The 15,478-nt window shown below is 46.0% G+C and overlaps 1 protein-coding gene across 2 annotated transcripts in view; it reads right to left on the reverse strand.

The window, feature by feature from the left end:
* Positions 1-15,166, reverse strand: part of Uvrag (UV radiation resistance associated) — a 264,183-nt gene extending 249,017 nt beyond the window's left edge. Inside the window, exon 1 of one of the 2 annotated variants that reach the window (XM_060367624.1) lies at positions 14,853-15,166. In XM_060367624.1, coding sequence (XP_060223607.1) covers positions 14,853-14,969 — 117 coding nt within the window. In that variant the 5' untranslated portion in view covers positions 14,970-15,166. The remainder of the gene's footprint in view (positions 1-14,852) is intronic. The other variant, XM_060367625.1, reaches the window with a different exon arrangement.
* Between the last annotated feature and the right edge of the window lie 312 nt (positions 15,167-15,478).

Raw genomic sequence — 15,478 nt, forward strand, 5'->3', positions numbered from 1 at the left:
GTGCACACACACAATAACAAGTAAATAAAGTCTAAGAAGTTTTACAAAAGGAAAACAAAGTGCTTTAAAATTATACATGACAACAGAACATGGCAACTCACATCTATTATCCCAACACTTAAAGAGGCTGAAGTAGGAAGATTACCATGAGTTAGAGACCAGCCTGGGCTACACACTTAGTTCAAGGCCAGTTTAGGCTACAGAGTGAGACCCTGCCTCAAAAAAAAAAAAAAAAAAAAACACCAAAAAAACTCTATGTGACAAAATGATAAAATGCAAAGTCAAAAGGAAAAAAAAAATGACCTGAGGAAAATATTTAAATTTACACAACAAAAGCAGCTTCACTGACAAATAAGGAGTTCTTAGAAATTCCCAAGAAAATTCCAGTAAGTGGGAAAGAATATGAATAGAAAATGCAGAGGAAGCACAGAGAGCCTCATGTACAAAATAAACACACTGAAACTTCAGCAAACTTGGCCCAGGTCAGCAGGGGCTGGTGACTCCGGCAAAGCAGGCACTTTGCCAACAGCAGTGCAACTGGCCAAAGCCTATGCCAACAGCAACCTGGCAACATCTACACAACAGATGCATACATCCTTCAACATACAATTCCACTTCTCCATCAGTGTTAAAAATAGACTTGAGAGATGCAATACGATACCCTGGGCTTGGACCCTTCTTCTTTTGCAGTGGTTGGGGACAGACAAGGTCTCACACTGGCCTTGAACTCACTATACAGTCCAGGCTCCTCAAGCTCTTGATCTCCCCTGCCTCCACCAAACTACAGTTTAGGTCTCAGACGCCCCTTCAAGGTTTAAAGATGTGTTTCCCTGGGTGACACTTTTAAGAGGCCTAGCAGGAGGATCACTGGGGGTGTGTCCTTGAAGACAGTGTGACCCCCTGGTTATCCCCTTCCTCTTGAGTCTTAGTCTCAAGGTGAGCAGCTCTTTGCTACAGGAAATGCTCCTTGCCATGATATGCAGTATCACCAGAGGACCAAAAGTCATCTGACCACAGACTGAGATTTCCAAATCAGGGATCCAAAATATCCTCTTTTGTAAGCTGATCATGAAGCTAACCACCGCAACTATAGTAAAGTCTGGCTCATAGCAATGGAAAACTGCGAAGGATTTTCAACATAGCCACCGGGAGTTAAGTTATGAATCCTACAGTGAAGGTACTGCATTGCCATGAAGAGTAAGAACATAATGGCAATGAAACAATAGTCAAGATACTATGAGTCTTTCAGTAGTGTATATAGTCACTGTATTGTCACTTGTGGTTCACAGAGAAAAGAATACACTGATGCAATTACTAGAGAGACTTAAGTATAAATGATGACACCACTTGCCCTAAGAGAAAACGGGGGAGACTGTACAATGCATTCTCTTCCACACATTTCACATGAGAAAGCATCTCCTATTTTTAAGTGAAAAATAAACAATGTTGTGCAATGGAGCGAATAGGGGAGGACATGGGGGGGAGAGAAAGTGAAGGGAGGAGAGCAGAAAATCCGAAGGAGAGGTCTTAGAACCACCAGGAGAGATGAATCGGACCTAAGATATTACTAAAAGCAAGTATAGGAGGGCCTCTGAAAGGCTCTGCCCTGCAGACTATCAAAGCAGACGCTGAGACTTATGGCCAACTGTTGGGCAGAGTGCATGGAATCTTATGTAAGAAGTGGGAAATAGTAAGAGCTGGAGAGGACAGGAACTCCACAAGGAGAGCAACAGAACCAGAAATTTGAACACAGGGGTCTTCCCAGAGACTCATACTCCATCCAAGTACCGGGCATGGAGATAACCTAGAACCCCTGCACAGATGTAGCTCATGGCAGTTTAGTGTCTAAGTGGGTTACATAGTAATGGGAAGAGGCACTGCCTCTGACATAATCTGATTGGCCTGCTCTTTGATCACTTCCCCCTGAGGGGGGAGCAGCCTTACCAGGCCACAGAAGATGACAATGCAGCCACTCCTGATGAGATCTGATAGACTAAGATCAGAAGGAAGGAGAGGAGGACCTCCCCTACCAGTGAACTTGAGGAGGGGCATGCTTGAAGATGAGGGAGAGAGGGTGGGATTGAGAGGGGAGGAGGGAGGGGCTTAAGGGGGGATACAAAGTGAATAAAGTGTAACTAATAAAAAAAAAAAGCAAGTATAATGGGTAAAATCTGAATGGTAGGAAACTATGAGGGCTTGGAGGTTCAGGATGGAGTAATCATTGCCCAGCATTGAGCTCTAGGTTAATTAAATAAATTCTAGGCTCTGTGTGGCAATTTGGGTATACAACTGGTTTAGGAATAACCTCTGCTTAACTAAAAGATAAATCAACAATAAATATTAAATACCCACAACACTTACATTAAGAAAAAAATAATAAATCATTAAATGCAGATATTATAACTGTCATTCTCTGCATGGCTGACACAGTAAGGAACTCTAACTGCAACCAGCAGCCCTGAACCTGAGGGTTGATCTACACTCCCTCATGAGCAAACCGTGGCTGTTTTCCTTCCTATAGAATGGAGACATTTCTGTCTGCGTACCTATGTGGGTTACTAGAGAATATAGCAACGCGTGTAAAAGCTCTCTGCAAAAACAGTGAAGAACGATACTTAAATGAGCTGACAGACAGGTCCAGGGAGAGGGGCATGGTTATCAGTGGGAAAGGTAAATGGACCTAGGATTACAGGAAAGAGACAGAAGTTAAACAGATCTCTGGGGCAGAAACATTCAATGAACAGAACTCAGACCTGCGGAGCGGAGAGGCCTCCGGAGGTCATTTAAGCCCACAGACACAGCACGGCCTGGGTATGTGCTCAACTGGCAGAACCTTGGTCCTAGCAGGGCAATGACCGTGTCAGGTAGAACCCATATTTTAACAGGGTGCCCAGGTCGTTCAAATGTGTATTTTCAATGGAAGCAGAGACTTACAGCATCAGACTTACTTTCTAATGAGAGAGCCGAGACACAAGAAAAGAGGCCTTCCCATTGTTAGTAAGATGCAAAAGTTAATCTGGGCCACAGGCCCGATGTCCCGGGTGACTGGGCCACACTTGTCCTCCACACACCCTGCCTCAAAATCTGGGAGGCCGCTTAGCCGTTCAGGTCTCCTGTGTCTTACCCAGTTGGAACCAGCCAGCTGTCATGCTCATCAACTGTCTTCCCAACATCAACGGTACATGGCTCTTCCTCTGACATCTTTCATTCACTGCCCCAAAGTTATTGTCACAATAGGAAAAGCAGCTTCCTTCTCCTGCCTGTATCAACTTCCTCTTCTGAAAACAAAAGCTCAGTTCCTAATATCAAGTTCTAGGCAATTCTAGAAGGTTCAAGGCATTGAGACACATTTGGGTTGAACATGCTGATCCCAGGCATAGCCTAGAGCAAGCCAGAATCTGGTATTTCTAAGGCAGAACTTTGATTTCTCCTTTATTTTTCCTGTTGCATCCTCTTCTTTGAAACTAACCCCTTATGTAGCAAGGTCCTCTTATGCCTCTTGCTCTGATAATGCTTTACTAAACAGGTTCAGAGGCTCCAAACTTCCAGCCCATCTTCAGTCCTGCAACCCCTCAGCAGCCACAAACATCCTCATCTCCACGATGCTCCCCTAACAAACCAGGATATTTTAGTATCTCCTAACTATTCGTGATCTGCTAGCAACACCTCTGAATCCCATTACTACAGAAGGAAATGGAAAAGCCCCAAGTACTAGGATGAAGATGTGCATTGCCATCCCAAACAGGAGGAGCTGAGATCTAGTGGAAGTCTCCAGAGCATGTGCCCTTGAAGGGATGGCGGGATCCCAGTCCAGATGGACAGCTTTGTGCGGCTGTGCCACGGAGCCCAGCTGTTTCCATGAGGGTAAACAATGAGGTCAACCAGTCATAGACCTTCTAATCCAAATCTCCCAAAGACAAACCTTTTCTCTTCATAAATTGATTGTTCTGTTTTTTTTTTTTCTTTATTTTAACAGAAAGCTAATACAAGAAGAGATGTTCTGCAAAGAAATACAATCAACTAACAAAACAGGAATATAAGTCAGAGAGAGCTGTTAAAGGACATGCGCTTAACTAACAATATTGGGATGTGGGCCACGGAGAGCTTCCACACAAAAGAGACAGGCATGATTAGAGAGCTGAAACTTTCTATTCCAACCCCATCCTTCAAGGGGGAGAAGCATGGAGGCTGAAGCAGTCGTCAACGACTGTGTTTAATCAAGCATGCCTGAACCACAGACTTACCAGGAGATTCTGAGTGTGTGGGGCCACTGAGAGGGTGGCCCACCCAGGCCACACAAGCTGCACACCTTCCCTATGCCTTCCCGTGGCCCTCTCCGTCTGGAGTGCTTGTGCTGTATGCTGTAATGGTGAGCAAGCTGGTTTGTGGCGTCCCAGGGCCATTCCAGCAAGTAACAGAACCCACGGAGAGGGTGACGGAAGTCCCCTGCTTACAGATGGACATACAAGTAGCCCAAGACTTGCAGTAGCAGTCTGAGGCAGGAGTCTTGTAAAATCATCCCTCAACTTCCAGGATCAAAGACTAACTCCGCGTAGGCAGCTTCAGAACTGAACCAAAGAGCCAGGCAACCAGCTGCCAGAGGAGAATGGGTGAGCGGGACAGAGGAAAATCCCTCAGTTGGATCCCAGTCCTATAATCAATCAATCAATCAATCAATCGTGTTTAACACCTAGGAATGGCAGCAAAGGCCTGGAAACCTGGCACTCAGGTGACTGAGACATAAAGACTCATAGGAACTTGAAGTCACCTAAACTATAAGAAGTTCCAGACCAGCCTAGGCTGAAAAAATGAGATTTTATCTAAACAAAACAAAACAAAGGACAAGATGGTTCTTTCCATGTGGGCTGATGACCTACATCCAATCCCCAGGACCTACAGTAACTCCCAAAAGTGATCCTGTGACCACCACATATACACATAAAATACAAAAATAAATATGTAATTGAAAATATTTTTAAAAAGAAAAGGAATTCTGCAATTCTAGTAAATAGCTGGTGTCATCTGGTGGAGATAATGAACCACTCAGGGGTAAAGAGGCAGCTGGCTCTTTATTTTCCCATTTGTCCTGAAAATCTTCCACACGGAAAGAACTCCTTTACCCTCTTCATGAAAAGAAGCCTAAACATCTCCCTGCATGTGCCCTACCCCCAGGAGTAGGCACAGTCCCGGCAGCCACTCTCCACCTCCAAGAATTCCCGCAGCCCACCTGCTTGACTCTGCTTGACTCTGCTGGTCAAAACTTGAACAGCCGCTCAAGCACCGGAAGTGATGATTTTAGCAATAACAATATTTCAAGGACTTTCCTCTTTTCAAAGGGGACAAATTTTTAAGCATTCCTTATAACTCTAAATAAAAGCATTTCACTTTGAAGACTTTTTAAAGGTTTTCTAGGTTAGCTCTCATATAAAGAATGTCTGGAATTGAGGAAGGAAATAATCCATATCCTCTCAAAGACACAGTCAGGCTGGCGGAATGAAGGCAGCCCGCCTCAGGTCCACAGCTGGCACATTCGGAGAAGGCACAAATATCGACTGGGCAAATGACTACTCAGTCAGTCTTTCCTACTCAGCACTCAGAACTGGTTTTAACATCGGCTAAAAACACACTGAATTACTTAGAGTTCAAAGTTAAACGCTTAGTCACAAAAGCTAACGTCATGGTAAAGGTCACCAAGTTTTTCATTGAAAAACATAAACCAGAAGCCCAATTCCCAATTTCTTTTATTTGTTCCCTTTTTTTCCTTACTCAAGAACCTATGGACTAAACCAAAGGTAGACATGAGTTTCAGCTTCCTGATATATCCTGTTATTTTTAAAGGTCTGGCCACATCTTTTAGGATATTCTGAGCACCGTAACAGGAAGAAATGCTACCAATCCCCATCGATCACTGAGTGCTGGGTTCTACTGCTCAACCTCTGGGCTACTTTTGTCAGCCTTGACAAACACACTTTGCTTGTTTTCATGCTTTAAAAATGTCTAATAACATCACAACTAGCGTCTACAGAAATCAGTGCTAAATATTACACAGAATCAAACTGCTGGCGCAGTGACAAACCAGTCACCAGATGTCTGCTGTTTCTGAAACTTAAGGATGCAGAGAATGAACTGTTCCTAAGAATATTCAAAATAGTCAAAAAGGGAAATGCTTGGTAAAGCACCAGCGGCAAGAGAGAAAGACCAGCCCTGGAGTTTAGGGAAATGTCAGGGTTGCCTTGGTTTACGCCACGAATGGAGGCAAAGCTGAGTGTTAGCCCTGGCTGCCCCTGCACAGAAGTTGAAGACAATGAATGCCACCACCCCATTTTGCTTCCAGCCTAAAGTTAAAGCTGGTGGGGAGGGGCGCTATGTTAAAGCCCAAAGAGGAGTTAGAGAAACAGTTCTCAGCTTAGAAGACTGGGTACTCAAGAGTCAGGTGCTCCCTACTGATTTGTTAAACAAAGCACCTGAGGTCTTTGGAGCACATTCGTGGCCTGGCAAATAGATCAACTCTGAGAATATCAGATTCTTTTTATATCTGTAAAATTCTATTATTCCAAAACTTGAGTTTCCACCTTAAGATTAAGATGGAAAACCGTATTAATTACAAACTAAAAGAGAGAAGGGAGGGCTGGAGAGATGGTACAGAAGTTAAGAGTACTTATTCATGCAGAAGAGCCCGGCTGGATTCCCAGCACCCATCTGGTAGCTCGCAACCATACCTAACTCCAAATCTAGGGGATTCAACATCTTCTGGCCTCCAGGGCACTGCAAACCTGCCGTGTACAGCCATACACAAACAAACCACTAAAACACAAAATAATAAAACTCATTTTAAAAAAATAAAGAAAGTCAGGCTTGGTGGAACATACCTGTAATCCCAGCATAGGCAGAAGCAGGCGGATCTCTGTGAGTTCAAGGCCAGCCTGGTCTACTAAGTCCAGGACAGCCAAGGCTACACAGAGAAACCCTGTATTGAAAAAAACAAAAACAAACAAACAAAAATCACAAAACAAAAGAAGAAAGGTTTTTATCTTTCATATGTTCCACTATCATTTCAGATGCAGTAAAATAAATAAATAAATAAAAATAGCTATGGCGGTATAAGAAAATACCAATGCCACTAAACCTAAAGTATACAACTGCAAATGTTTCAGCCCATATTTTTAAAACAGCTCTGTCTTTAATCTTTCTACACTGGCTCCAGGTTTATAACTGTACGGCATTCCGGTACACTACAAATAACATTAATTTCTCATTTGCCACAGCAGAAGTATGTCTTGGCTTGCAGATAGAATCACAGGGTGTATTAAGATACAGATCTGTGGCCCACTCTACACACCTTTAACCCCAGCACTTGGGAAGCAGAAGCAGATGAGTCTCTAAGCATTTAAGGCCAGGCAGCCTGGTCTACATAGTGAGATCTGGGACTAACAGGGCTACACAGAGAGATGCTGTCTCAAAAAGAGATAAATAAAAGTGAAATGCACATTTGGAAACTATGAAGACATAAATTTGGCCATCCTACCACACCCTTGAGCCTTTCAAGTCTGCTCTATTTCCAGTTAGTTTCACTTCTGGATTTTTCTCCCCAGAACTAAGAACTGAGACCCTGTGAAGAAAGCTTTACGTAAACACAAAATAAGAACATAGCTTTTCCTTTCAAAGAGAAACTAAACATTTCCACAGGAAGACCAAAGAAATAACAAAGTAAGCACTTAAGTTCTTGATGGCATTTTGTCATGTAAAATAACGACTTTAAGATGCTGCAGGAGGCTTCCAAAGTTTCCTCATGGTTTTGTTACAAGAGCCAACCCTGCTCACAAGGTTCCTTGCCTTTATTTTACAGATACACAACTCCAGATTGCATTTCTTGCCTTTGAGTCAAAGAGCCTCGCTAAACACTAGTGGACGGAAGGACGGGACAGGGCGGAGCACCGCGCTACACTGGCCATCTGTTCCCACACGATCCCGCTGTCCCCGGGGCCTGCCCTGGCCTTACCAACAGATTCAAAAAACAGAAACTGGATATAAGAAGCAAGCACATACGGCCAAGCATGATGGTATACATATTTAATCCCAGCACTTGGGAATCAGAGGCAAGTGGATCTCTGTGAGTTAAAGGCCAGCCTGGCAGGTAAGGGGGACGCAGACATACCGCTGACAACCACATTAAACCTCTGTCTGCTTCTGTCATTTTGTTACAGTATGCTTCAGTCCTGTTCAACGGACTCTTCTCTGTAAGCTGGTAAAGTCACATTAGTGACTACTCACTGAGTTACCACATCATAAGCAACCTGTTGCTAGGTGCAGATGCTGCTGGAGCATGAAAATCTTGGTCTTTTCATCAGAACCCTACAGAGTGCATGGCTACAGCAAATGGGACTTGGTGGCTGCGAATGACAGCCCTGAAGTGGATGCTCCTTGTGACTTTAAGAAAGTTACCTAGACCCTAGATTCCTCTATAAAGGATCAAAGTGTCCATTGACGCACTGCAAGTGATGTTGGTAAGCTACTCTGACCTCAAGGTGTGGGGGAGCAATAACCCCACCCCTTAACTGCATGGAGGGACTCGGTCCCAAGGAGCACAGTAGGGAGGAGTGGGGTGGCAAGAGCAGGCTTCCAGGGCGTCCTGGTGAGCACGGCCTGCTGTGGTGATGCCTGTGGTGATGCCTGTGCTGAGCCCTGCCAGCTTGCTCACTCTCTGCACTGATGCTTCCTGACCACTCACCTGGCTCTTCAGTCCGCAGGACAGCCCTTCACCTCCTCATTTCCCCGGAAGGAGTGCGAAGGGAAATCTTCCTGCCCGGTTCAGATGCTTGACGGTGGTTCCTGACCAAGACCATTTCATGCGGCACCTTCTAGTCTAGTCTAGTCTAGCGTGGCGGGTTCCTGGACGGCTAGAACTATCAGCTTCACGCATCTCAGCAAAGGAGCTGGCGACTAAGTTAATCGCTGATGCTGTCTACACAATGGACCTCAGAAAAACCTGAGGGTGGGCACCCTGAGGACAGGGAAGCTTCCGCCCACCCCCTGGCTGCTCCCCATCTCCGTTACCATAAACCAGTAAACTGAAAGGTTCTTCTGGCCTTGTGAGCCATTTTAGCAGATGATCAAAACCTAGAGGTTGTAAATACCTCAATTTATAGCCAATTATTCAGATGTTCTGGAAGGTCCAGGTTTGAGAATGGCATCTGAATGGCAAGGGGGCAAATATTAGCCTTTAACCCATGGACTAGAATGCTAACTCCAGGTAGCTAGAGTCACAGTTTAATTATAGGACACACTATTGGTACCCACTGGAGAACTTTCCACTCTTGATATCAGAAGTACAGTGTTGGAGGGCAGGGAGGGAAGCAGGAGGAAAAAAATAAAGCCTTTACCCCCCTACCACCTCAGCTGATGTGGTTCAAATCCATTGAGACAAATAGTGTAATCGTGTGTACATCTGCTATGATAAAATGGCACCTGACTCTTAAGCCTTGCTTGCCCACAAACCTAGTATGACCATGAAAAACAACTCATACTAATGCCAGTACAGGAACATCCTACAAACTACATGACCAGTACTCAGAAGAGCCAAGGGCATCAAAAAAAGGAAAGAGTACGAACTATCACAGCTAAAAGGAGGCAGGCCAACTAAATGCGACATGGTATTCATGCACAGAAAATAAACAGGGAAAAAGCAAGGATGGGGCTGCAGGGATGGCTCGGTGGTTAAGAGCACTGACTGCTCTTCCAGAGGATCCGGGTTCAATTCCCAGCACCACATGGCAGCTCACAACTGTCTCTAACTCCTGTTCCAGGAGATCTGACACCTACATGCAGTCAAAATGCCAATGTATATAAAATAAAAATAATTTTAAAAGAAAAGCAAGGATCTCTGACTAGAAAGATGAGCATCTCAAATGTGGGACTCACATCAATGGCTCATATACTTTCCAAGAGGGGACAGTTCTGACACATGCTCCGATGGGGATGAACCTGAAAACATCGCGCTAAGAGAGATCAGGCAGAAAAGAAAGCACAAACACAGTAAGAATTCACATACCCAAAGAACCCAGGTGGCCAAATCCATAGAAACAGGAAATAGAAGAGAGTTTGCCAAGCAAGGGCTAGTGGGAGGAAAAATGGAGAGTTGTTTATTATGTGTGCAGGTTCTGCTTGGGACGATGAGAAAGTTCCAAGAGGTGTCAGCTGTACAACACTGAGAATGTTCTTGATGGCACTAAATTCCACACTTTAAAAAATGTTAAAATGAGTCAGGTGGTGGTGCATGCCTTTAATCCCAGCACTCTGGGAGGCAGAGGCAGGCAGTTCTCTGAGTTCAAGGCCAGCCTGATCTACAAAAAGAGTCTAAGACAGCCAAAGCTACACAGAGAAACCCTGTCTCAAAAAAAAAAAAAAAAAAAAAAAAAAAAAATTTAAAATGGAGGGCTAAATGGCTGCAGAGGTTGAGAACATTTACTGCTCTTACAGAAGACCCAGGTTCAATTCTCAGCACCCATATGACAGCTCACAATCATCTGAAACTCCAGTTTCACGGGATCTGGCACCCTCCTCTGTACTCTGCAAAACAACAGATACACACGTGATGCAGGTCCATAAATTCAGGCAAAATACTTATATGCATAAAACAAAAGAAATAAATCTAAAATATTTTGGTTTGGTTTGGTTTGGTTTTGGTTTTTAGTTTTTTGAGACAGGGTTTCTCTGTGTAGCCTTGGCTGTCCTGGACTCACTTTGTAGACCAGGCTGGTCTCAAACTCACAAGGATCAACCTGCCTCTGCTTCCTCCAGTGTAGGGATTATAGGCATGTGCCACCCCACCCAGCCATATATATATATATATATGTGTGTGTGTGCGTGTGTGCGTGTGTGTGTGTGTGTGTGTGTGTGTGTGTGTGTGTGTGTATACACACATATGTTCAAGGCCAGCCTGAGCAATGAGGCCTTATCTCAAAAAATAAAAAAACGGGGGCTGGAAAAATGACTAAGCAGTTAAGAGCACTGACTGCTCTTCCAGAGGAGCCGAGTTCAATTCCCAGCACCACATGGCAGCTTGTAACTGTCTGTAACTCCTGTTCCAGGGGCTCTGACACCGTCACATAGATATAGATGCAGTCAAACACCAATGTATATAAAATAAAAACTAAATACATTTTTTTAAAAAGGGGGGGGCTAGCACTGGGAAAACAGAAGCAGGTAGAAGGTATCTCTGTGTCAGTTCCAGGCCAACCAGGTCTATACAGTGTGACCCTGAGTCTAAATAAATAAATAAATAAATATTTTTAAAAGGTAGAGAAAGGGTTGAGGCCATAAGGGGAAGAAGAGAGGGGATTTCCCTAGCTTGTGCAAGGTCCTGGTTCAATCCTAGTACTGTGATGATGATGGTGGTGGTGGTGGTGGTGGTGGTGATGGTGGTGGTGGTGGTGGTGGTGGTGGTGATGATGGTGATGATGATACTAGTGATGGTGGTGGTGGTGGTGGTGACGGTGACCAGGGAGATGGCTCAGAGGGAAGTCCTTGAGCGAGAGGACTTGAGTTCAGATCCCCAGAACCCACATAAAGCCAGGTTGAATACATGTGTCCGTAATCCAGAAACTCCTCTAGAGATGCAGACAGGAGACTCTGAAGCCTACAGGTCATCAAGCCTGGCACACACCATAGAGAAAACAAGATTCTCCTTCTCAGATAAGGTAGAAACCAATACCTGAGGTCATCCCCTGACCTCCTAGTGCCATGCTCCCTAACTAACACACACAAAGGTAAGATTAATAAGAACAATAACAGTAATAAAGGCTAATAATAGCTCTAATCCAAAATCAAACAACACCAAAAAAGACAAGAAAAAAAGGATTGTTCCAGCCAGGCACAGTGGTGCACGCATGTGCCTGTGATCCCAGCACTCTGGGAGGCAGAGGCAGGCAGATCTCTATGAGCTTGGGGCCAGCCTGGTCTACAAAGTGAGTCCAGGACAGCCAAGGCTATACAGAGAAACCCTGTGTCCAAAAAAAAGAAAAAGAAAGGAAGGAAGAAAGGAAGAGAGGGAGGGAGAGAGGGAGGAAAGAAGGAAGAAAGGAAGGAAGGAAGGAAGGAAGGAAGGAAGGAAGGAAGAACAAGACAAGGATTAGCCAATTATATCAAAGAAACCAAAGCCACATGCAAGATGAGGTGTTTATTTGTATTTGTAAGTGCACTTTCTAAGAGTCGATATCTTTAATGAATTCTTTTTTTGTTTTATTTTATTTTTTTAATTTATGTTTCATGTGTGCTGGTATTTTGCTTGCATATATGTCTATGCCTGTGTAAGGGTGTCCGGTCCCCTAGAACTGAGGTACAGACAGCTGTGAGTCACAATGTGGGTGCTGGGAACTGAAACCAGGTCCTCTGGAAGCGCAGCCAGTGCTCTTAACTGCTGAGCCATCTCTCCAGCTATGAATTCTTAAAGGAACATGTGACCTTCAAAAATGGCAACAACATAATCACTAAAACCTTCCAAAAATGTCTGCATTCCAAGTATCTGAGAATGTGGCTGGGAAGCTTTGAAGGAGGGGAGAAATTCTCTCAGTTAAGCTTAATATTAAAGACATACCAAATGTCTCAAAAAAAAACAAAAGTTTTATCTTGAGATTCCTAAATCCAAGGGAGTACAGCATGCTTCTCTTGGATGAGCCTATACTGATTCACTAATGACAAACCTCAACCAAGCCTGGAAAAGCAACACATCGTCAAATGTATGATGACTTCTTGCTTAAGGAACAGTTGAACAGAGATGACCTAGAAACAAAGGTGACTAAATTTAGTACTGGTCACATCGGACCGTAGCTCGTACTCAACCACAGAAAGAAAGGTTCTAGATTAGATGTGTAAAGTAAAATAAGAAAAACAAACCAGGGATGGTGGCTCCTGACAGTAGTCCAAGCCAAGTGTGGTCATGCATACCTGTAATCCCAGAAGCCTGAGAGACACAGACAAGTGTTATCTGTGAGTTCAAGGCCAGCCTAGTCCACATAGTTCCAAGATACCCTAACACTACAAAGTAAGCGATAAAAATAATAAATAAAATTAAATTTAAATTAAAAAGAGACAAACTGTACATCTTACACATAATTTTGTGGGCTTTCTTGAGCAAACCCAAATCTTTTCTAAAAGCAGATAGGGTAGAAGGAGGACAATACTTCAAGAACTTGTGTTATATAGTAAAATAGTATATTAATCAACAAAATGCTTATTTTAAAATATAATTGTTTCAAATATATATGTAGTTTCCCGAAGCTGAGCATTTTGAACTAGAAACTGAATTAATACCAACTGGAGAAAGAGTGTATTTTGTTACACAGGCTGCCTAACAGTTCAAGGATGCCACTCCCAGAAAGCTGAAACTAGCAAGCCAAGCAGTCAGGCAGTGTCCAGCTGCACACTTCGGCCACTGCACACCAATCCAGAAACTCGACAAACACTAGCAAATGGAGCTGAATTGAGTCCACGGGCCGTTTGCTCGGATTATTCCCCCTAGTGTTAAACTGTGAACTGTTAAACAGAACAGGCTCTATGTGGTAAATGATGCTTTCTCTTCTCCAACCCCACGTGCTCTCAAAGCTCCCCTAAACTGTGCCCAGCTACATCCCCGACTTCTCCATGCTGCTTCTAAACAGTGCCCACTCTGGCTTTATCCAGCCAGCCCCTCACACTCCACCTCCCACACATACAAAAATTCCTCTCAATGCCCAATCCACCAACTACTCTCCCAGCCACCCTCTCCTCCTCTCCCACGACCTCCAAACGCAATCCAAGCCTCGCTCCCTCCCAACTCCTCATTTTCCACAAAGCCCCTGCCCAAAGGCACTCCAAAACCGGGGCACCTGCCTTCTGATCTTGTAAATCCTCTACCATTGCTTCTTCAGTGAACGCTGTTTCCCCACTCAGGGCACCGGGCTGTGTGTGTGACATTTCTCTTCCCTTTACATTCCGATCCATCCATGCTCAGCCCTTTCTCCCAGTCTCTGAGCTCCTGTGTGGCTCCTTCCTGCCTCTGGCAAGGATGGAAAGTTACAGGAAGGGTCTGAGGGAGTTTGCTGGGTCCTGTGGAGTGGCTGCTCAAGTCTAAAGCAAACTACGCTGATGCACAGGCTAGATTCCGAAACCCAACCCCACCAGCAATACCAACAGGAAGGCAGTGGACAAACCTGTTTCTGGAACTGAAAAACCGGGATAATAAAAACAGCTATCTCATGCAGTTATGAGGATTCAATGAGCACTTTGCACAGAACCAGCACGGTAACTTCTCTATGACTGACAGTTTTTCTGGGTCCTTTTCAATGCTAAGGTTCCTGCAGAGCCTCCCCTGAGGGACTGAGGGAAGGCAGTGGAAGATGGACTCTACAGATAGGCGGGTGTTGCCAAGAATTTTGTCAGATCCCCAAAATCAATGGTGTCTCGTCCTTATCCCTCTGCAATGGAGATCCAAGATATGAATATATACTTCCAATCTCCTTCCAGACGCTCACCCGAGGGGGTGAAGTGTGCCATGAGGATCTGAGCCTGGGAAGGAACCCTCGACATCCCAAATACCTTCCTCAGGAGGAGCAGAAAGAAGCACATCGCAACGCTGGGAGTAAGTGTAGAAAACTGATACCTCGGCGCGGGAGCGAAAGGGAAAGCGGCCGAACGGCCGGCGGGGCGCAGGGCTTCCCGGCGCCTTCCTGGAGGGATGCGGGGGTCTGAGCGCGGGAACGCCCGCCTCCCCCGGCCCTGCGCTCGGGGTCCTCCTCCTGTCAGCCCTGCCGAGCCCCGCGAGCCCCGCCGACCTGCTCTCCCGGCCTCCTCCGCCCCCCGGCTCGCGGCCGGCTCACCTGCTGGGAAGGCAGCTCCACATGCAGGGCCCGCGCGGGGGCACCCGGTGTCAGCGCGGTAGACGGGCCCGGGGGCGGCAGGGGCACCGGGCCCCCGAGCGAGGCGCTGGAGCTCATCTGGACCGCTGGGCCGCCGAGCGGCCGGGTGGGCAGTCCTCCGGCATCGGCCGCCGCCTCCCGAGCCGCGATTCGCCGAGCCCCTGCAGCCTAGAGACCGGCCGCCCGAGAGCCCCCGGCAGCTCCGCGCCCGCGCCTGCCACCGCCGCTGGCTAAGGAAGAGCCATATTACCGCAGTGCAACCCCTCCACCCGGCCCGGAGCTCGCGCGCTCATTGGTTCCGTTCCGGAGAGGGCGGGACCCGGCGGCGGCCAGGAGACGTGCTATTGGGCAGCGGGCCCGTCCGTCGCCGGCCGCGACGGCTAGGGGCGGAGGGACTCTAGGATGGCCTCAATTGCGTCTGTCAAACCGGGGCGAAACCCGGGGCGTGGCTTCTCCTCGCCCCAGCCTAATTGGTTCTCCTACTATTGAGGGGTGGGGTCTCCCGGCGGAGCCTCGCGGGCCATTGCTCCAGAGCGCCGTCAGTTTGTCGCCGAAAAAGGGACGGCGTCTTGATTAGGTAGAGCGCG

The sequence above is a fragment of the Meriones unguiculatus genome, chromosome 14, assembly GCF_030254825.1.
Source record: "Meriones unguiculatus strain TT.TT164.6M chromosome 14, Bangor_MerUng_6.1, whole genome shotgun sequence".
In the NCBI taxonomy this organism is placed as follows: domain Eukaryota; kingdom Metazoa; phylum Chordata; class Mammalia; order Rodentia; family Muridae; genus Meriones; species Meriones unguiculatus.